This window comes from Canis lupus, chromosome 4 (assembly GCF_011100685.1).
Source record: "Canis lupus familiaris isolate Mischka breed German Shepherd chromosome 4, alternate assembly UU_Cfam_GSD_1.0, whole genome shotgun sequence".
NCBI classification, from domain to species: domain Eukaryota; kingdom Metazoa; phylum Chordata; class Mammalia; order Carnivora; family Canidae; genus Canis; species Canis lupus.
Genome location: NC_049225.1, coordinates 20607067 through 20626399, shown reverse-complemented (window position 1 = coordinate 20626399; position 19333 = coordinate 20607067). Strand labels below are relative to the sequence as shown.

General features: G+C 38.4%; 1 protein-coding gene and 1 long non-coding RNA gene across 2 annotated transcripts in view; one reads left to right on the top strand and one right to left on the bottom strand.

Annotated features, from left to right (window-relative positions):
• LOC119871463 overlaps nucleotides 1-19333 on the top strand; it is a 105783-nt gene that overhangs the window by 83721 nt on the left and 2729 nt on the right. The gene's annotated exons all lie outside the window — the stretch shown is intronic.
• Nucleotides 8997-19333, bottom strand: part of TET1 (tet methylcytosine dioxygenase 1) — a 139122-nt gene continuing 128785 nt past the window's right edge. The window contains exon 12 of the mRNA XM_038534146.1: nucleotides 8997-18452. Within this exon, the coding sequence (XP_038390074.1) occupies nucleotides 17440-18452 (1013 nt within the window). The 3' untranslated portion in view covers nucleotides 8997-17439. The remainder of the gene's footprint in view (nucleotides 18453-19333) is intronic.

The following is a 19333-nucleotide window of genomic DNA, read 5'->3' as shown; positions in this document are numbered from 1 at the left end:
GAATCTATTTAAATATTACTAAGGAGGATCTGTTATTGAGATTGAAGTTACAGGCAAAGAAGAAATAGCTCCCTCCTGAAGAATTGAAGTCCCTGAGAAAGCTAGATGGGACAGAGGCGAGAGTTCACGTAGAGGGATTAATCTTTGATTGGAAGAAGGACATTTCCGTCATTGGAATGGGAAGCAGAAGGTGGGTTCAGGTGGAGATAGAAGATTCATAAGCTATAAAAAAAAAAAAAGATTCATAAGCTATAGATGGGAAAAGGAGAGGATTTTTGGTCTGTGGCTTCAACTACTCTGAGGAAAAAGGCAGTCAATGATTGAGAACAAATGGGGTTCAAAGGTGTACACAGATTGGATGGTTTAGAAAAACAATATTGTAGGCCTCATCGACACTGGCAATTGTGACTCTGTGATGAAGTGGGGATTCTATAGCATGCCAGGGGACCTTTGCATCACACAGCCTCGGGAAGTAAAAAGGCTTCTTGGCCATATGCCATGTGACTGTGCTTTCTTTACCTAGGAACATATGGAATTAATAACCTGCAGTAGGCAAGCAAGGCCTAGGTTGTTCTATTTTTGTGCAATAATTTACACGTAATAACCAAAGAAAGAGCACAAGAACATAACATTTTCCTTGGAACTTTATACTATGCGCTAGGTTGTGACAGTTTTGGGGTGCCTTGCATTATCTGTTAAAGAATAGAGAAACTCGGGACACCTGGGTGGCTCAGCAGTTGAGCTTCTGCCTTCGTCTCAGGGCGTGATCCTGGAGTCCTGCATGGGGCTTCCTGCAGGGAGCCTGCTTCTCCCTCTGCCTTGTTGCCTCTCTTTCTCTCTCTCTCTCTCTCTCTCTCATCTCTCATCTCTCTCTCTGTGTGTCTCTGTCTCTCATGAGTAAATAAATAAAATCTTCAAAGAAAAAAGAATAGAGAAACCCCATCTTTCTGTGGCCCAATAATAAAGGAAGGTTGCATATGATCACCCGTCCTGAGCATAAAAGACAAAGGCCATCACAAAGTGGAGAGAGAGTGACCAAATCATCTGACAGAGTAGCTCCCTTACTCTGAATCACTCAAGATGGAGCAGGTAGGGGTGGTTGGAAGAAAGCAGAAGTTAGGAGTATAGGCTGAGGAACCAGAATGCCTTGGTTCAAACTTGGCTCCTGCTCTTAACAGCTGTGGTAATGCTGGGCATGCCAGTTACATTTTCTGTGCTTTCTTTTTTTTTTTTTTTTTTTTTTTTTAATTTTATTTATTCATTCATGGAAGACACACACACAGAGAGAGGCAGAGACACAGGCAGAGGGAGAAGCAGGCTCCATGCAGAGAGCCTGATGGGAGACTCGATCCCGAGACTCCAGGATCATGCCCTGGGCAAAAAGCAGATTCGCAACCGCTGAGCCACCCAGGGATCCCAATTATTGGAAAGTTTTAAAGGAAAATTTTAAGTATGTTTGGAATTACTTTGGTATGCATCTACCTTTTCAAGTAAAAAAAAAAAAAAAAAAAAAAAAAAAAAATTTTAGGGATCCCTGGGTGGCGCAGCGGTTTAGCGCCTGCCTTTGGCCCAGGGCGCGATCCTGGAGACCCGGGATCGAATCCCACGTCAGGCGCCCGGTGCATGGAGCCTGCTTCTCCCTCTGCCTGTGTCTCTGCCTCTCCTTCTGCCTGTGTCTCTGCCTCTCTCTCTCTCTGTGTGACTATCATAAATAAATAAAAATTAAAAAAAAAATTTTAAAGACTTAATGAAAAATACCTCTTCATTACTATTAATTTTTAAAAAATATTTTATTTATTTATTCATGAGAGACACACACAGAGCGAGAGAGGCGGAGACACAGAGGGCGAAGCAGGCTCCATGCTTCTGGGACTCAATCCCAGGTCTCCAGGATCAGGCCCTGGGCCATAAAAAGGTAGCGCTAAACCGCTGAGCCACCCAGGCTGGCCTCTATTTTTTTTTTTTTTTAAGATTTTATTTATTTATTTGACAGAGAGAGAGCCACACACAAGAAGGGAGCAACAGGCAGAGGGAGAGGGAGAAGCAGTCTCCTCACTGAGCAACTAAGCAGGGAGCCCAATGTGGGACTGTATCCCAGGACTCTGAGGTCATGACCCAAATCAAAGGCAGATGCTCAACCGACTGAGACACCCAGGTACCTCCTCATCATTACTATTAAAATGATATTATTTTGGGGGGCACCTGGGTAGCTGAGTCTTTTTAAGTGGCCAACTCCTGATTGCAGCTCAGGTCATGTTCTCAAGGTTCTGGGATCAAGCCCCATGTTGATTCAACACTCAGTCAGGAGTTTGCTTGAGGATTCCCTCTCCCTCTACCCCTCTTGTTCCTGCATATGCACTCTCACTCAAATAAATAAATAAAAATTTAAAAACCAATAATACTATTTTGGACATATTAAGTTAAATAAAATACACAATTAGAAATAATTTTATTTATTTTAACTTTTAAAAATAAAAATTTTTCTTAAAGATTTTATTTATTCATGAGAGACACACACAGAGAGGCAGAGACACAGGCAGAGGGAGAAGCAGGCTCCATGCAGGGAGCCCGATGTGGGACTCGATCCCAGGTCCTCAGGATCACACCCTGGGCTGCAGGCGGCGCTAAACCACTGCGCCACCAGGGCTGCCCTAATTTTACTTTCTAATTTAACTTTTTCTTCTATTTACATACACTTTTTTAATAAAAAAATTTTTTTTAAAGATTTTATTTATTCATGAAAGACAGAGAGAGAGAGGCAGAGACACAGGCAGAGAGGGAAGGAGGCTCCATGCCGGTAGCCCCATATGGGACTCGATCCTGGGTCCCCGGGATCACCTCCTGAGCCAAAGTCAGACGCCCAACTGCTGAGCCACCCAGATGTCCCTCTTTCTTACCTTTTTAATGTACTATCCTATATAAAGTTTTAATTACAAATAGAACTCTCATAGTTTTCTTTTTTTTTTTTTTAATAGATTTTATTTATTCATTTGAGACAGCATGAGCTTGCGGAAATGAAGAGGGAGAAGAAACAGACTCCCCACTGAGCGGGGAGCTTGACATGGGGCTCCATCCCAGGACCCTGAGATCATGACCTGAGTTGAAGGCAGACACTTAACCATCTGAGCCATCCTGGTGCCCCCCTCAATTAGTTTTTTATTGGACAGTGCTATTCTATATCTTGATTATTGTTACAGAACTATATACATTTGTCAAAACTCAGAGAACACATGTAAAGGTAAAATTCTGCTGTATGTAAATTATGCCTCAATAAACATAAGTTTTAACGGTTGCCTGGCGATCTCAGTCAGTAGAGATGTGACATTCAATCTTGAGGTCAAAATTCTAGTCCCCGGACGCCTGGGTGGCCAGTGGTTGAGCTTCTGCCTTTGGCTCAGGGCGTGATCTCGGATCTGGGGATCGAGTCCCACATGCTTTCTGCATGGAGCCTGTTTCTTCCTCTGCCTGTGTCTTTGCCTCTCTCTGTGTGTCTCTCATGAATAAATAAATAAAATCTTTAAAAGAAAAATTCTAGTCTAATGTTGGGGATAGAGATTACTAAAATAAATAAATACATTTTTTAAAGATTTTATTTATTTCAGAGAGAAAGAGTGAGAGAGAGAGAGAGAGAGAGACAGAAGGAGCAGGGGAGAGGGGCAGAGGCAGAAGCAGACTCCCCCATGAGCAGGGAGCCTGATGTGGGGCTTAATCCCAGGACCCTGAGATCATGACCTGAGCTGAAGGCAGATACTTAACTGACTCAGCCACCCAGGCACCCCAATAAATAAATATGTTACTTTTTAAAAAGATTTTATTTATTCATGAGAGACAGAGAGAGAGAGGCAGAGACATAGGCAGAGGGAGAAGCAGGCTCCTTGTGGGGAGCCTGATGCCGAACTTGATTCTAGGACCCTGGGATCACACCCTGAGCCAAAGGCAGACCTCATCACTGAGCCACCCAGGTGCCCTTAAATAAATAAATCTTTAAAAAATGTTTGAAAAGGGCAGCCTGAGTGGCTTAGCGGTTTTGCGCCGCCTTGATCCTGGAGACCCTGGATCGGGTCCCACATCAGGCTCCCTGCATGGAGCCTGCTTCTCCCTCCGCCTGTGTCTCTGCCTCTCTCTCTCTCTCTCTCTCATAAATAAAATTTAAAAAAATGTTTGAAAGAAAATAAAAATCTTGTTTGAAAAATGCTTTTGAATACCTGTTTCTTAAAATTCTTTTCATTCACGTCTTATGAAATAGCCTGGTAACAAATTTGGTACCTGGCAAGGAGAGGGGATTTTCCTTGATCTTTGGCCACTTATTTTTCTTTAAACTGCCAGAAAGGGCTGATTAGAAAGAGAATGTAAAGTGTTGGCAAGAGAATTATTGAAATCAGGAAATAAGCCAGAGAAGGAAAGATTGTATATGAGGAAGGATCAACGGAGACTCTAGTGAGGTAGAAAAAGTGCTGTGGAAACAGCTCCCAAACAGAGCAGATAGGAGGTTGAGGTCATGATGTGAGATATTTGAGCTAATGATTTTGGAAGGGATGCTATATTCCATTCTGTGACTGGAAAAAGGAGGTTCAAGTGAAGGAGAGAGAAGGTGCCCAGATAAGATCAAGGAACTGAGCACTACATATTAACTAACCAGAATTTAATTAATTAATTAATTAATATTATTTTGAGATAGAGAACAGGGGAGGGGGAAGAGGGAGAGGGAGAGGGAGAGAGAAACCGAAGCAGACTGCGTGTGAGCACAGAGCCCCATGTGGGGCTCGATCTCACAACCCTGAGATCACGATCTGAGCAGAAACCAAGAATTGGGTACTTAACCAACTATTCTACCCAGGAGCCCCACCAACTAGAATTTAAATAAACATTTGGAAACTAACTAAATAAATAAATATTGGTATCTCTGAGTGTAGAAAAAAAAATAAGACATTTGAGCTGATATGAGAACTACAGGAAGGATCTAGCCATGTGAGAATCTGAAGGTAGGGATGAAGCAAAGGTACAAAGGGTTTGAGTTAAGAGTTTGGCCTCTTCAAGGAACTATATAGCTCACGGTGGCTGGAGCCTGATAAATGAGAGCAGACAGGTTGGCAGGAGCTGGATTCCCAGAGCTTTACAGACTAAGTAGGGAGTTTGGTTTTATATTAAATGCAGTGGAAAGCCATAGAGGTCTTTTAAGTAGAGAAATACCATGATCTGAGATCTGTTTTTATTTTTAATTTAATTTAAAATTTTTTTAAGAAAAGATTTTATTTATTCATGACAGACATAGAGAGGTAGAGACGCATGCAGAGGGAGAAGCAGGCTCCATGTAGGGGGCCTGATGTGGGACTCGATCCCAGAACTCCGGGATCACACCCTGAGCCAAAGGCAGATGCTCAACTGCTGAGCCACCTAGGCATCCCATTAATTTTTATTTTATTATTTTTTTTTTAATTTATTTTTTTATTATTTATTTATGATAGTCACAGAGAGAGAGAGAGAGAGAGAGAGAGGCAGAGACACAGGCAGAGGGAGAAGCAGGCTCCATGCACCGGGAGCCCGACATGGGATTCGATCCCGGGTCTCCAGGATCGCGCCCTGGGCCAAAGGCAGGCGCCAAACCGCTGCGCCACCCATGGATCCCAATTTTTATTTTTTAAAGAGATTTTTAGTTATTTGACAGAGAGAGTGAGAGAGCACAAGCAGAGGGAGCAGCACAGGGAGAAGCAGGTTCTCCTCTGAGCAGGGAGGCCGATGCAGGGTCCTGGGAGATCATGATCTGAGCCTAAGGCATACACTTAACTGATGAGCCACCCAGGCACCCCTATTTTTTTATCATTTTTAAAAAGATTTATTGATTTATTTGAGAAAGAGAGAGAGAGAGGGATGCCTGGGTGGCTCAGCGGTTTAGCACCGCCTTCAGCCCAGAGCCTGATCCTGGAGACCTGGGATCTAGTCACCCATTGGGGTCTCCTCAGGGAGCCCGCTTCTCCTCTGTCTCCTCTCTCTCTCTCATGAATAAATAAATAAATAAATAAATAATCTTTTTAAAAAATTTAAAAGTTGATTTAAAAAAAAGAGAGAGAGAGAGAGCACACCCAAGGCGGGAGAGAAGGAGAGGGAAACTCGAGGAGACTGTACCAAGGGCAGTGCCTTGGTGGAGCTCCAACTCACAACCCTGAGATCAAGACCTGATCTGAAATTAAGAGTTGGTCTCTCAGGGTGCCTGGGTGGCTCAGTCAACTGAGGATCTGCCTTTGTTTTTGTTTTTTGTTTTAATTTTTTTTAACACTTTTTTTTAAATAAATTTTTATTTATTATTTATGATCGTCACAGAGAGAGAGAGAGGCAGAGACATAGGCAGAGGGAGAAGCAGGCTCCATGCACTGGGAGCCCGACGTGGGATTCGATCCCGGGTCTCCAGGATCATGCCCTGGGCCAAAGGCAGGCGCCAAACCGCTGCGCCACCCAGTGATCCCCGTTTTAATTTTTTATTTATTTATGATAATCACAGAGAGAGGGAGAGAAAGAGAGACAGACAGAGGGAGAAGCAGGCTCCATGCCGGGAGCCTGATGTGGGATTCGATCCCGGGTCTCCAGGATCTCACCCTGGGCCAAAGGCAGGCGCCAAACCGCTGCGCCACCCAGGGATCCCAGGATCTGCCTTTGGTTCAGATCATGATCCAGGGTCCTGGGATGGAGCTCCAATTAGGGCACCCTGCTCAGTGAGGAGTCTGCTTCTCCCTCTCTCTTACCCTTCCCCTGCATAAGCTCTCGATAGCTGTCTATAGCTGTCTCTTTAAAATGAATTAAAAAAAAAAAAGATTGGTCTGTCAACCAACTGAGCCACCCCAGCACTCCTGAGATCGGCTTTTAAAAGATTACACAAATCTTGGGAAGCCTGGGTGGCTCAGTGGTTTAGTGCCGCCTTCAGCCTGGGGCATGCATGATCCTGGAGTGTCGGGATTGAGACCCAGGTTCGAGTCCCACATCCAGCTCCCTGCACGGAGCCTTCTTCTCCCTCTGCCTCTCTCTCTCTTTAATAAATAAATAAAATCTTTAAAAAAAATTACACAAATCTTTTAAAAGATCTTGGATGGCTTAGTTGGTTAAGCATCCTACGGAGCCAAATAAATAAATAAATAAATAAATAGGCTGTTGTCTAGAGAGTATTAAGATACAGAATCTAGAAACTGTCACTAGAGGAAAGAAACAGTATATTTGGCCTGAAGATTAAAAAAACATGATACTTGTCTTGTGAGGTGGATTTTTAGTTACAACATTCATTGAACTGTTTAGCAGGAGCAAAATAATAGAAAAGAATACTTACTTTTGTATAAAGACAAAGTTGATAGGTGGGTCAGGAGAGTAGGTCATCCTAAGTGGAGTTTCTTGTGTTTTGCTGTTCTGACATTACTTAGTGTGATGCCCATGTTTGTATGGTCAGCCTAACTCCCATATCTGCCTTTTTAAAAAGATTTTATTTATTTATTTACTCATGAGGGACAGAGAGAGAGAGAGAGAGAGAGAGAGAGAGAGGCAGAGGAAGAAGCAGGCTCCACGCAGGGAGCCTGACATGGGACTTGATCCCGGGTCTCCAAGAACTCACCCTGGGTTGAAGGCGGTGCTAAGCCGCTGTGCCACCCGGGCTGCCCCATATCTGCCTTTCAACCAGCCAGGAATAAGGTGGAAAATGTAGTCTCTAGGTGCCCAGGTAAACCTGAGGAGGAGTTCTGGTCGGGGAGGGAGTTGTTCCCATTACTAGAAGGAAGAGAAATACCAGATGCTACATCAGGGGAGTTGGGTTTCAGATCAATCAATCAATAAATTTTTTTAAAAGATTTTATTTATTTATTCATGAGAGACACAGAGAGAGAGAGAGAGAGAGAGGCAGAGACACAGGCAGAGGGAGAAGCAGGCCCCATGCAGGGAGCCCGATGTGGGACTCGATCCGGGGTCTCCAGTATCACACTCCTGGAGGAAGGCAGGCGCTAAACCACTGAGCCACCCAGGGATTTCTAATCAATTAATTTTAAACTCTACACCCAACATGGGACTTGAACTCACAACCCTGAGATTAGGAGTCACATGATCTAGCAACCGGACCAGATTACATGAATTTATTTTTTTATTTTTTTTTTCAGATTACATGAATTTAAAGTAATTTATTACATTGTGATATTTGCTATAATATCACTAAAAGCCTATTAATTTTTTTTCACTTCAGGTTTTATTAAATACATTAGGATGTGAACTTTAAAATACTGTTAGCATACTGTGTTCAGAATTGTTTATTAAAATAACAAAAAATGTATGGGAGGGCATGAGTTAGTCTTGATCCAAGTTGATTTAAAGCTTTGACAATTACTAGGTTAAACTTCAGAATTAATCTGTAAAGTGAGGTTGGTAAAAGTCCTTACTTAATAGCATTACTGTGGGAGTTAAATAATTTATATAAAATTCAAGGGTTTTGGTACAAAATTAGGGTTTTGTTTTTTTTAAAGATTTGACTTATTTATTCACGAGAGACAGAGAGAGAGACAGAGAGAGAGAGAGAGAGAGAGAGAGGCAGAGACACAGGTGGAGGGAGAAGCAGGCTCCATGCAGGAAGCCTGACGTTGGACTATCTGGGGACTCCAGGATCACGCCCCGGGCGGAAGGCAGGCGCTAAATTGCTGAGCCACCCAGAGATCCCAAAATAAGGGTGTCAAAGGGGTGTCTGCTTGGCTCAGTCAGTAGAGCATGTGATTCTTAATCTCAGGGTCATGAATTCAAGCCCCACATTGGACATGGAGCCTACTTAAAAAATAAAAAAAGACCCTCCAAAGTGTAAAAAAAAAAAAAAAAGTAAGTAAGGATTCCATCTTGATTTTATGTTGGGCATAATGCACACAATTGGACATCTCCAAATGTTAAATCTCAAAGTCCTTTAAAGTTAAAAATGTGTGATTTTTATTGGATATTAAAATTTTAAAATATTATTTTGAAGAGGAAAGAAAAATTAGACTACCAGGTGCAAAATAGAAGTATAAAATTTATTTAAAACCACCCACAAAGTTCTGTGTAATCAGGAATGATACAATTTGCAATAGTTTTTTTAAAAACTCATGACAAAGATTTAAAATATAATTTCAATTACAGTATTCATTTAGCCTTATTCAGTTAGAACACTTAAAAAAAAAACTTTGTGCTCTAAATAAATGAGACACACAAGGAAAATATAATAGACAATTTCCACAACTATCTTTACATGTATGTTTCAATACTAGTACATTTCAATGCATTTTGCTACATAAACATGAAATCATGTACAACTGCTGTGCACCAAAATTTAGCTTAATTAGGTCTTTCAAGTAACATGCAATTCCAACTCACAAGTCTTCAAGTACTGCTAGTAAGTGTTCCCTTGTATGCAGAGCACTACATCTTGATCCTGAATTGAAGTCATCATAATTAAGACTACTCTTTCCGTTCTGCATGGTGAAGTGCTTTTTCTTGAAACTGTTTCTCCCATATATTAAGAACCCAAACCAGATTTTATGGAGTTTTAAAATCTTTCCCTTACTAACTTATTTCATTATATGGGATATTTAATACAGTAGGACTGCAATAGGTAAAAATAAATCCCCCAAAGCAAAAAAATCAAAGGTACAAAATAAATAGTAAATATACTCAAAGGAGAGAAAAAGTCACGTAGAGACAGGAATATTAACTTGTGAAATTGGTATTTCTCTATTGAAAAGTCAATGCTACTCTATTTCCCCATAATGAAGAATCTGAATATTTTACACCCACTATTGATAAGCACTGTCTTCTCCTTTGAGCCAAAGTATTGATATACACGTGAATCTACACGTGATATAGGCCACCATATAACACAAGAGAAAATAAAGAAACTAGAAATTAATGCTTTTCTTTCTGCCAAATAGTTTTATGAGTTTCTCTTCAGGGAACACTTCATGATTTCTTAGTAACTCAAAGATGACTATCCACCCATACATCACAATGCAAAAGCTGCCCCCCCATTTACTATAAAACCATTTCTGGAAAAATATTTCTCTTAAAGCACCTATCACAATGTTATCTGTTATAGAAGTTTAAAAAAAATGACCATACATATTAATAAAATATTTAGTCTTTGTTTTGTTTCTGTTTTTTTTTCTAAGAGCTGTTTTTGTAAAGTCCTATGTTGTCAGCCATTTTATAATATCACAAACAGGCATTAGTGAGGATAGGCAGTTATTGAACCAAATCATCAAAAGTGGAATTTATTTGATTATTTAGGTAAGTTTGGGTTTTTCATTAGTAACCCAAAATGTACTGATGGAAATGCCAAAATATCCCACCTCTTTATAATTATAAAGAGCTTACCCAAAACTTTACAAATACATCTCATTATTTTTCTTAACTCTCTGGGCAAAGATATGTTTAAACTTTGGACACTTTACGTGGCTGGAAACAAAGCAGAACAAAAAACAAAACAAAATACTTAAATAAGTGGGAGACAGTACTTACTAACTCTTAAGAGATGCCAACAACTTTACATTTTTACCACGGGGGCCTGGGAACTAAGTCAGTTTACCCAGCACATTCCCTTCTAGAAACCTGCATTTCAATATAACAAATACATTAAACTTTGATTATGAGTTGCTGATCTCAGTTTTTAAAAAAATAATATTTTTAGACAAATATTACTGAGGTTTCCTTTTGTTTTAGTAATACAGGGACATTCTTCATTAAAAAGCTTACTTACAGGGGGAAAACTACAGCTTCATTAATCTAAGCCCTAATGCAGAAGTCCTGGGAATTTGGGGAGACCTTCCAAAGTATGCATACAAAAATCACTGGCTAAATAAATAATGGAAACAAAGTTGAGAAGCATGTTTTGCACACAATAAGTAGGTTTTGTATTATTCTTAGATCAGGTCTGACAATTTCTGCTCAATAACACTCTGTAAGTCATAGTTTATGGTGCAGAAATGCATTTAGCAGTCAGTCTGCAGAATTGAAATGGTTTGATCTCAGATGGGTGGACTTGCTCTGTGACTGGAGCAAGGCATTTGCTATTCTTGCCAACCTGCAGGTTCTTCACCAGTAAGAGGAGTATTTGGACATCTGTCCAACCTTCCGTGTTGGGGAGACAAAGAGAGTACACAGTGAAAGCAGTTTGATAACCTAAAACATTATAAAGTCTAGGGGTTATAAGTTTTCTTACTACCATATTTACATTCACAATGGTTCCTCATTTTTTTCAGATAAACTGCTACAAGGTGGGAAAAGCTATTACAGTATGTTTTGGTGTTGAGATGGTGGAGTGAACCTGCAGATTGCTGATGGGAACACAATTCTCCCTTCTTCCTGCACCTTAACTTCCCCCTAGTACATTCACAACTCCAAATACCTGATCTATCTCATCTTTAAGAATTCTCAAACTACTTTCAGCTCATTTTTTAAATCTTTCTCACCCAGATTATAGAATAGTTCCTATTATCACAAAAACCCAAATTTCGAAGGGGTAAATTTACATTGGAGAGTAAAGACCATCCGCAAAACTGGGCTGGGGGATAAAACATGTGAAAAAAAATTGTCTACTGTATAAATCAGACCCATTATTAATTCAAAGCCACTGGTCAAACCACTAATAATTAGTATGATGCATTATAGAGAAATAGCAAAGCTATATAGGAATAGTGCTAGAATATTTAACTTCTGATACAAGTTCTTGCAAAACACTCAAACACCAAGAAACATGTTGAGAGTCAAACATTGTTGGGATTGTTAAAAAGTGGATGCTCACCTGTGGTCTCATGACCACTATAACCCTAAAAACTGAATTTGCCTCCGACAGAAAATGACTGAATAAAAGATTGTGATCCCTTTTGGTATTATTCCACAAAATACTTATGAATCAGGATTTTAGAAAGCAGGAAAAGACAACTTGACCAAGATGACTGCTATTCTTAACAAGAACCATGTGTATTTGTGTAGGGACATGGGGAGTGGACGCAGAATAGAGAGGGGAAGCGACATAGTTTTAATTTAAAGAAAATCAGAGGAAAGAATCAAAACTAGAAAAAGAAAGTACATTTAGTGACACCATGGCTTCAGTAAAATGAAAAAAGAAAAATAATAACAAGCAGAGTTTCTGGTCAAAGATGGTTAAGTTTATACCTAGCCAAATGAAGAACAAATGAAATTACTTTTCAACACTGTTTCTCCAAAAGCGAACATGTTTCTGACAGCTGCAAGATTTTTTCCTGATGAACAAGACAAGAGAGAATGCCTTTCATCACAGCTGCTAGGGACAGAATTTCTATTTTTAGGAAAACTAGGTTTATACCGCTAAACAAAAGTTTCCCAAGTTGCACTCAAACATAAATCAGTTAAGTCAGGTCATATGTTTAACATCTGATAATAACATCCCTACCTTAGACAAAGTTTTGCTTTAATTATAGCAAGTTATATTACATCTTTGCATTACCTGAAGGATTAAAATATATGCTTTTCGAAGTGAACAATAGTATTTGATTGGGTGCCCAGAAGGAACAGGAATTGAATGAAAGTCATCCAGATATACTGGAAAGCAGAGAATTCAAGTTTGTAGAGTTCAATGTGGACAAAAAGTGAGGTCTTACATAAAAGCCAGTTTTACCATCTCTAAAATTAACAGAGGACTCTTATTTTACACAAGAGAGGAAAGAAAGCCAATAAATTTCAGCACATTCCAAGAAAATACACAAATTTAGCTTCTGACACGCTGATTTTTTGACTTGCATTCCAGAACCATGAATGGCCTCATTTCCTAAATCTATTAGAAGAAAGCACATGTGGAGCACAATTTGATTTGGGTAAATCCAGACTCTTCAGGAATCAGGACACTGTATCACCTAGTTGAAGTGTGCCTCAACTGTTGATGTTGAAGTTACAAGTTCAATACACTTACAGGAAAGTTTCAGAGCTGTGCACAATAAAACAGTATTCTAATATATGTAGACAATCACATCAAAATTAACTATGCTAGGACTTAATTGTGAAGCCAATTGGCAAGAGGTGTGAATAGACTGTACAACCATGGCTAGGTAGTATATACAATGGGTATACTTTCCCGAACCCTTTCATTCAATTTTTTCTACCTCCTTGTATATGCATATTTCCAGGAGAAATAAAAGCCTGTACTATGTAAGTACCTGGTGTGTGTGTGTATATATATATTTGAAATAGCTAATTCAGGCTACTGCCACATTTTGTTGGATGAGTTAACAGGATAGCTTCATAGGTAAAAGCTAGATTTCCCACACAAGGCCCACAAAACTCTGCAGGCAGGGGAATCTTGATCCAACTTCATTTGACTGGCTTTCCAGAATTTCTCAGAAAAACAAAAAGCAAGAAAACCCAACAGAAAAAAAAAAAGCCTTTTTAATCTTTACTTGTACCACAATAAGGTTATTTCCCAGTGGTAAGATACTCTCTGGGTGAGCAAATAGAGTTTGTTTCCTCGAGTCCTCCTAAGCATAAAGTGGCCTTCCTTTGATTGTTTCAATTCTAATTATAAACATAAGTACACATTGACATTAACATCTGCTCTCTGGGCCCCAGTGATTGAACTATATGACTTCTGAGGTGTCTTCTAGAGCTGTGAGAGGCCACTACCATATTATTTCACAATTCTCATCATAAATCTTTACAAAAGGTCAAAATTCACAGTTATACTAAATGTAGACAAAAAGAAAATTTCCATGCATCAAGAAGTTGTGAAATAGAAGATAGCTATATATTATTAAAAGTCATATACAGCTACTGATTTACTCGGCACATTCAAAGGAAATCCTGTGCCCACTATTGGTGGAAGTTGTCATGCAATGTCAAAACTTTGTCGCAGATAAAAAAGAAATCTCAATAGGATTTGTTTTAAGGAATAAACTTAAGTAGTTTGAGTTATTTTCATACATGCTGTTGTGGAATAAATGATAATCAGTTTGAGTCCACTTAAGTAATAACATTAGGAAGTAGGTTACTTTGCATGAATTATTATCTCATTTACACAAGGGTATGCATTCAATTAATTATGTATTGGGGTTATGTCTTAAGTAAATTGCTTATGGATCTCATCTAGTTGAAATTCTATATTTAACAAATTAAATTATTTCATCCACATGCAGATTGCATAACAAAGATGTTGGAAGGTTAAGGCTGCAAACATTTTGCTAACATGTAAAAATTTACCTACAGCTATACATTTTCAGCAAGCCTCACTTTCAGTTAATATATTTCAGCTAAGTCTATGACATGATGTAGTTGGTACTTTGTGGATGAATTGGAAAGCTGTAGGTAAGGCCGATAAGCAGAAATTTTTTTCAACCACGGCCGAGAGCCATTAGAAATGGGATTTTGAAAGGCAGTGTGATATTTTTGTAGGATTCTAAAATAGACAGCTCATTGTAGTTAGTAAGTTTGTAACATAGTATGGACAGGTCGGGTTAACTGGGGGTCATGTATCAATTAATTAAATTATACCATGAACAAGGGCAGAAGATTGAAAAACTAATTTTGAGTACTGTAAGATGGGTAAAGCCAAAGGTGATCGTTCTAGTAAAACATAATAAAAGGTGCAGAAATAATGTTAGATGACCAGTTTTCTGAGTGAAAATGTCATTTCAAACAAATTTATTTCCTTGCTTCATAAAAGCATTCTAAAAGCAGTGTCACTAGCATACAATCACAAATGCTGGAGAACATTGAATAAGCATAAGCTTAAAAAAAATCACAGGGCAGATAATGGGATGGTAAACTGTTTAACTTATGAGAGTCCAACAAAGTAGGAATCACAAGTGGTTCCCACCATGGTGTTATCAATTGAGACAGGACATTGATGGTGTTAATTATAATAATGGAACATTTTATAACATTTCAGTTGAGAAGGGATATTTTCATGTACTTGCTTTGGGCAACTGCAACCAACTTCACAAATCCCAGTATTCTCCTAAATAACACTGGTGGTTCAAGTTTCTTAAGAAACTTACTCAACGGTAGTGACACTGATTTGAACTGCTGCAGATATATTACAATGGATTCCTTCGTTCTTTTTGTTTTTACAATTTTAAATAGACTCTATGCCCAAGATGGGGCTCGAACTCAAGACCTGAGATTAAGAGTCGCATGTTCTACTGGCTGAGCCAGCCAGGCGCCCCTACAATGGATTCTTTTGAAGGAAATTTACTGTTTCTTTGGAAAAAAAAAAAAAAGGATAAAAGCATCTTTTTAAGATTTTAATTCTTCATGCTTACTGTGTCATGGGTGGCAATTCAAAGAAAAACAAAAGCTATTATTTAAATTCTGCAGCCGTTCAGTAACTGAAGGGAAGAAAGATGGGTGGATGGTTAAAGGGTCTTAAAACTTGATTCATTAAATCTGGTGAGGAGATAATTTCTAGTGGGAGCTAAGGCCTAATATCTAAAACGAAATATCACAAGGGTGTATTCCTGATAGTCTAATACTAGTAAATATCTTAAGGAAGCAGCTGAAATAATAAACAATCACTTATTTATATACTTATATGTATAAGAAACCTTAGGCTCACAAAAATATACATGTTTTAAAACGGAAATCTAAGGCACACAAAATACTAAAGTCAATGAATCACCCTACTTTACATATTCAAAAAGCAGAAATCTACTTGTACAAGATGATGGACTACCAATGGATATTTGTTATATACAATCCCTTCATATTCCTTCACTTGGATTAGTCAAAAGCTTGAAACTGATACTTTGCACCATATATTATTTTAATATAAGTTACAATGAGTTTTTCTTTAGAGCTTGCTGGAACTGTTTGCTTTTGCACCAAAATTGTTGAGTATTAGCAGTTGTGGGCTTCCTATGGCATTTCCAAGGGAGAAGCACCATTATTTAGGTTTTCCACACTCCCAAGGTATCTGACACTTTGAATGTTATAGCACCTCTGCATTTTAATAGAATCAAGTATTTCATTGAAATTTCTTGTTCTAAACATTTTGTTTGGGCAATCCCTTTTGTTTTGTTATAAAATGAGTCAATAAGTAATGGGAAAAAATAATGGGAAGGCTAACATAAACGGAATGCCTATTTTCCTGTTACCTAGAACATAGGCAATTATCAGAGAAGATGAGTTTTTTCCCTAAAACTAATATGCTTAGATAAACTACTTTGGATTAGCTCTTAATGGACAATACCATACTTTGAACACCACTTCTACTGTTTGGGATGTGTGGATATAGGATGACATTAGGGGATTTCTTTTCAAAAGATTTCTATAGGAATTTTATTCTTACTCTACCAGATTGAGTTTCAGAACAAATAAGGCAATTTGGGATGGGTAGGGTTCTGGCTACTTAATTTTTAAATTTTATCACCTTGAAACTTTAGAAGCATTTGACTCTTCTGAATACTACTATGTCCCATCTCCTTTTGGAAAAACCTTTCATGATTATATTCAGAAAGCTGGAGTTAAAGTAAATTGGGGCCACTGTTGCTTGATAAATCAGAAGAGACCACGCTTACTTAGTTCCAAATAAAATGTTAACAGATATTGGTGATATGCTTCCTAATTCCAATTTTAGAGAAAATTAACAATTTTTGCATGTTCTAACTATTTTATAGAAGTAGCTAATATTTGCATGAGAAAGGACAACATTAAAAAAAAAACAACAACAAACCATATACATGATTAGAATACATATTGCAGTTAACAAGATGGAACTCTACACAGCAAGAATAAATGATTTCTCTTGTATGCAAATATGCACAAACAATAAACAATAAGATTCTTATGCTATACTATTTCAAGTTACTTTTAAAAATAGAAAGTGCTTTTAAAATATATATTTACAATTTATGAACAGCCTCCAACCATTAACAATATTGAATTATTTTATATAGGAGATATTTTGAGAGAAAACATTTCATTGGTTTATTTCAAAGGAATATGCCGATTTTCTAGCAATGATTGGAAGATGTTGGAACGATGGCACCATGACATAATAATGCAGCTTATTTTTAACTGTTGATGTGGGTAAGCACCAGGAGCTGTGTAGAGTTAACACTGTATCTTGATTTTATATCATAGCACATGAACCTGTTAAAATCCTCTAAAAATGACTCTTGTTTCATAGTAAACAGACTTAATTTAAAGCACCAAACTGAGTGATTCTATCAAGGTTAACACCTAACCAAAACATTTCTTTATGTATTTAAAACTATAAAACTTTTATTTTTGCTTAAAATGTGCACCTTCTACCAATTGTCAAAATATAGTCACAGTTAAGAAACACCCACCCCATTTTTGTTTTTGTTTTTGTTTTTTTAACCTCAGCCTTCAAATGGGTGAGATGAAGATAAGTAAACGACAACATGACTTTCTTTTAACAGCACCTTGAAAAAATACACTGCACTAGCAAAGGCATTAAGGGGAGAAAAGCCTTCAGACCCAATGGTTATAGGGCCCTGCAACATGTGTGAGAGCATAAGGGGACACGGTGACAATATTGTCATGGGTTAATGTTAACGCTTTATGAGAAGGAATTTGGTTCAATTCATTAACTTCAGGGGACAGGTCAGGAACCTCATTAGCTGCCTGGTCTTTCTGCTCTGAGGCCTTAATTTTCTTATTCTTAGCTTCTTTAGCCTCGAACTTAATTTTGTTTAGTTCAAAACCATGTTGGGGCTTATTCAGGTTTTTGTGCTGGTAGAAAACAAGGGAAAGGCGTGTGGGATGATTCCGGTTTGGGTGTTCAACAGGAGTGGTCGCATGAAGTTCTCGCCGGGCGCACTCAATCAAAACGGAGCCGTGGGCAGGTGCTATTGCCACCCCACCAATGTTGGCATCTAAGAAGATGTGCTCACTGTCTGACCAATACTCATCGATGTGGGGCAATTTCTCCTCAGTAGGTGACAGGGGGTCATCTGATAGGGGGTCATCTGATAGAGGCTCATCTGCATCAGAATGCTGCTCATCTTCTTCCACCAGAGAGGATGTAAGGTCATGAGGAGAGGTGGTGAATGGGGCTTGCTGGTTTGGATGATTAGAAGGTAGCTGTTCAGATGGACCAGTGGAAGGCTCAGAATAAACCAGGGACTCTGTCACAGGAGTAGACAAGGTGGAAAGAGCAACTACTTCACCAGGCTGTGCAATTCCAGTGCATTCCCCAGCAGCTGCATTAGCACCACTGTGTCTTGCAGAAGGCATTGTGCAGTGGGGATTGCTACTTCTTTCTGAAAACCCGTAAGAAACTGACACATCATTCTTAAAGGGAGCTGTTGTGGCTGATGTGGTCTTAGGGGACCAGGAGAAACCTGGAGATATGTTTGCCTCTTTCAATGTGTGAGGAATGGATGGGGTCAGTGAGTAGGTTTTAGTGTTGTCCGAACCTTTGAAGATAAAATGGGGTTCAGTTTCACTTTTTATTTCAAGTTGCAAGGCTTCTGTTTTATTCCCTAAACAGAGAAAAGGACACCAAATGCAAAGATAAGTACAATACTGCTTTGGGTAGTTGTTTCTGAGTATCTTAACACAGAAATACAAAGGATAATATAACAAAACATCGATGATGGTGAACTTGGTCAGTTTTGTTCTATTGACTTTAAATCAAACACACAAGCAGGCATTAAAAATTGCATGTAGTTTAGTATGCTTTTTCATCCAATTATTTTCCTTAAAGAACTCTTCTCTTTGCAAATAATCATAAATAAGCACACAGATTTAGCGAGAAGGATGTCCATCGCTTAAAATAGTAAGAGATTAGAAATGACCTAATTGGCTATGAAATAAATATTAAAATCATACAGTAGAATACGATGCAGGTGATAACACAATCTAGAGCAGTATTTCTACCCAAAGATGTTTAGATACATTTTAGGTACTGCATAGTCTCATTTTCAAAAAAGTAAAAATAAGTAATAGTTTATGAATATTTCTGGGTCATGAAAACATCATGACCAGCAAACTCAATTATTAGGCAAAGGGAAATCATCTAAAAATTTTTAGTTGAAATAAGTCATTTGTGACCATCAAGAGCAAGTTCATTTAAGCTTTGTTTCTTTCTCACTAATTAGGTAGATCTCTATTATCACATTGGCTCTTGTAGGCAATCTATTCTGACATAACCACACAAACCACATATCAAATGGAAACATTTTCTTTCAGGATATTCTCCATGTTTTGAAGTTCTAAAAAAATTTTTGGAAGTGTGAAAGCAGCTGATTTTAGGTCAAGTAATAGAAAAAGTAAAATGGCCATGTTTTAAAATAATTAAGAATATAACAGCAAACATTGACCTAATCCAATAAAAAAATTATCAATAAATAAAATGTAAAAA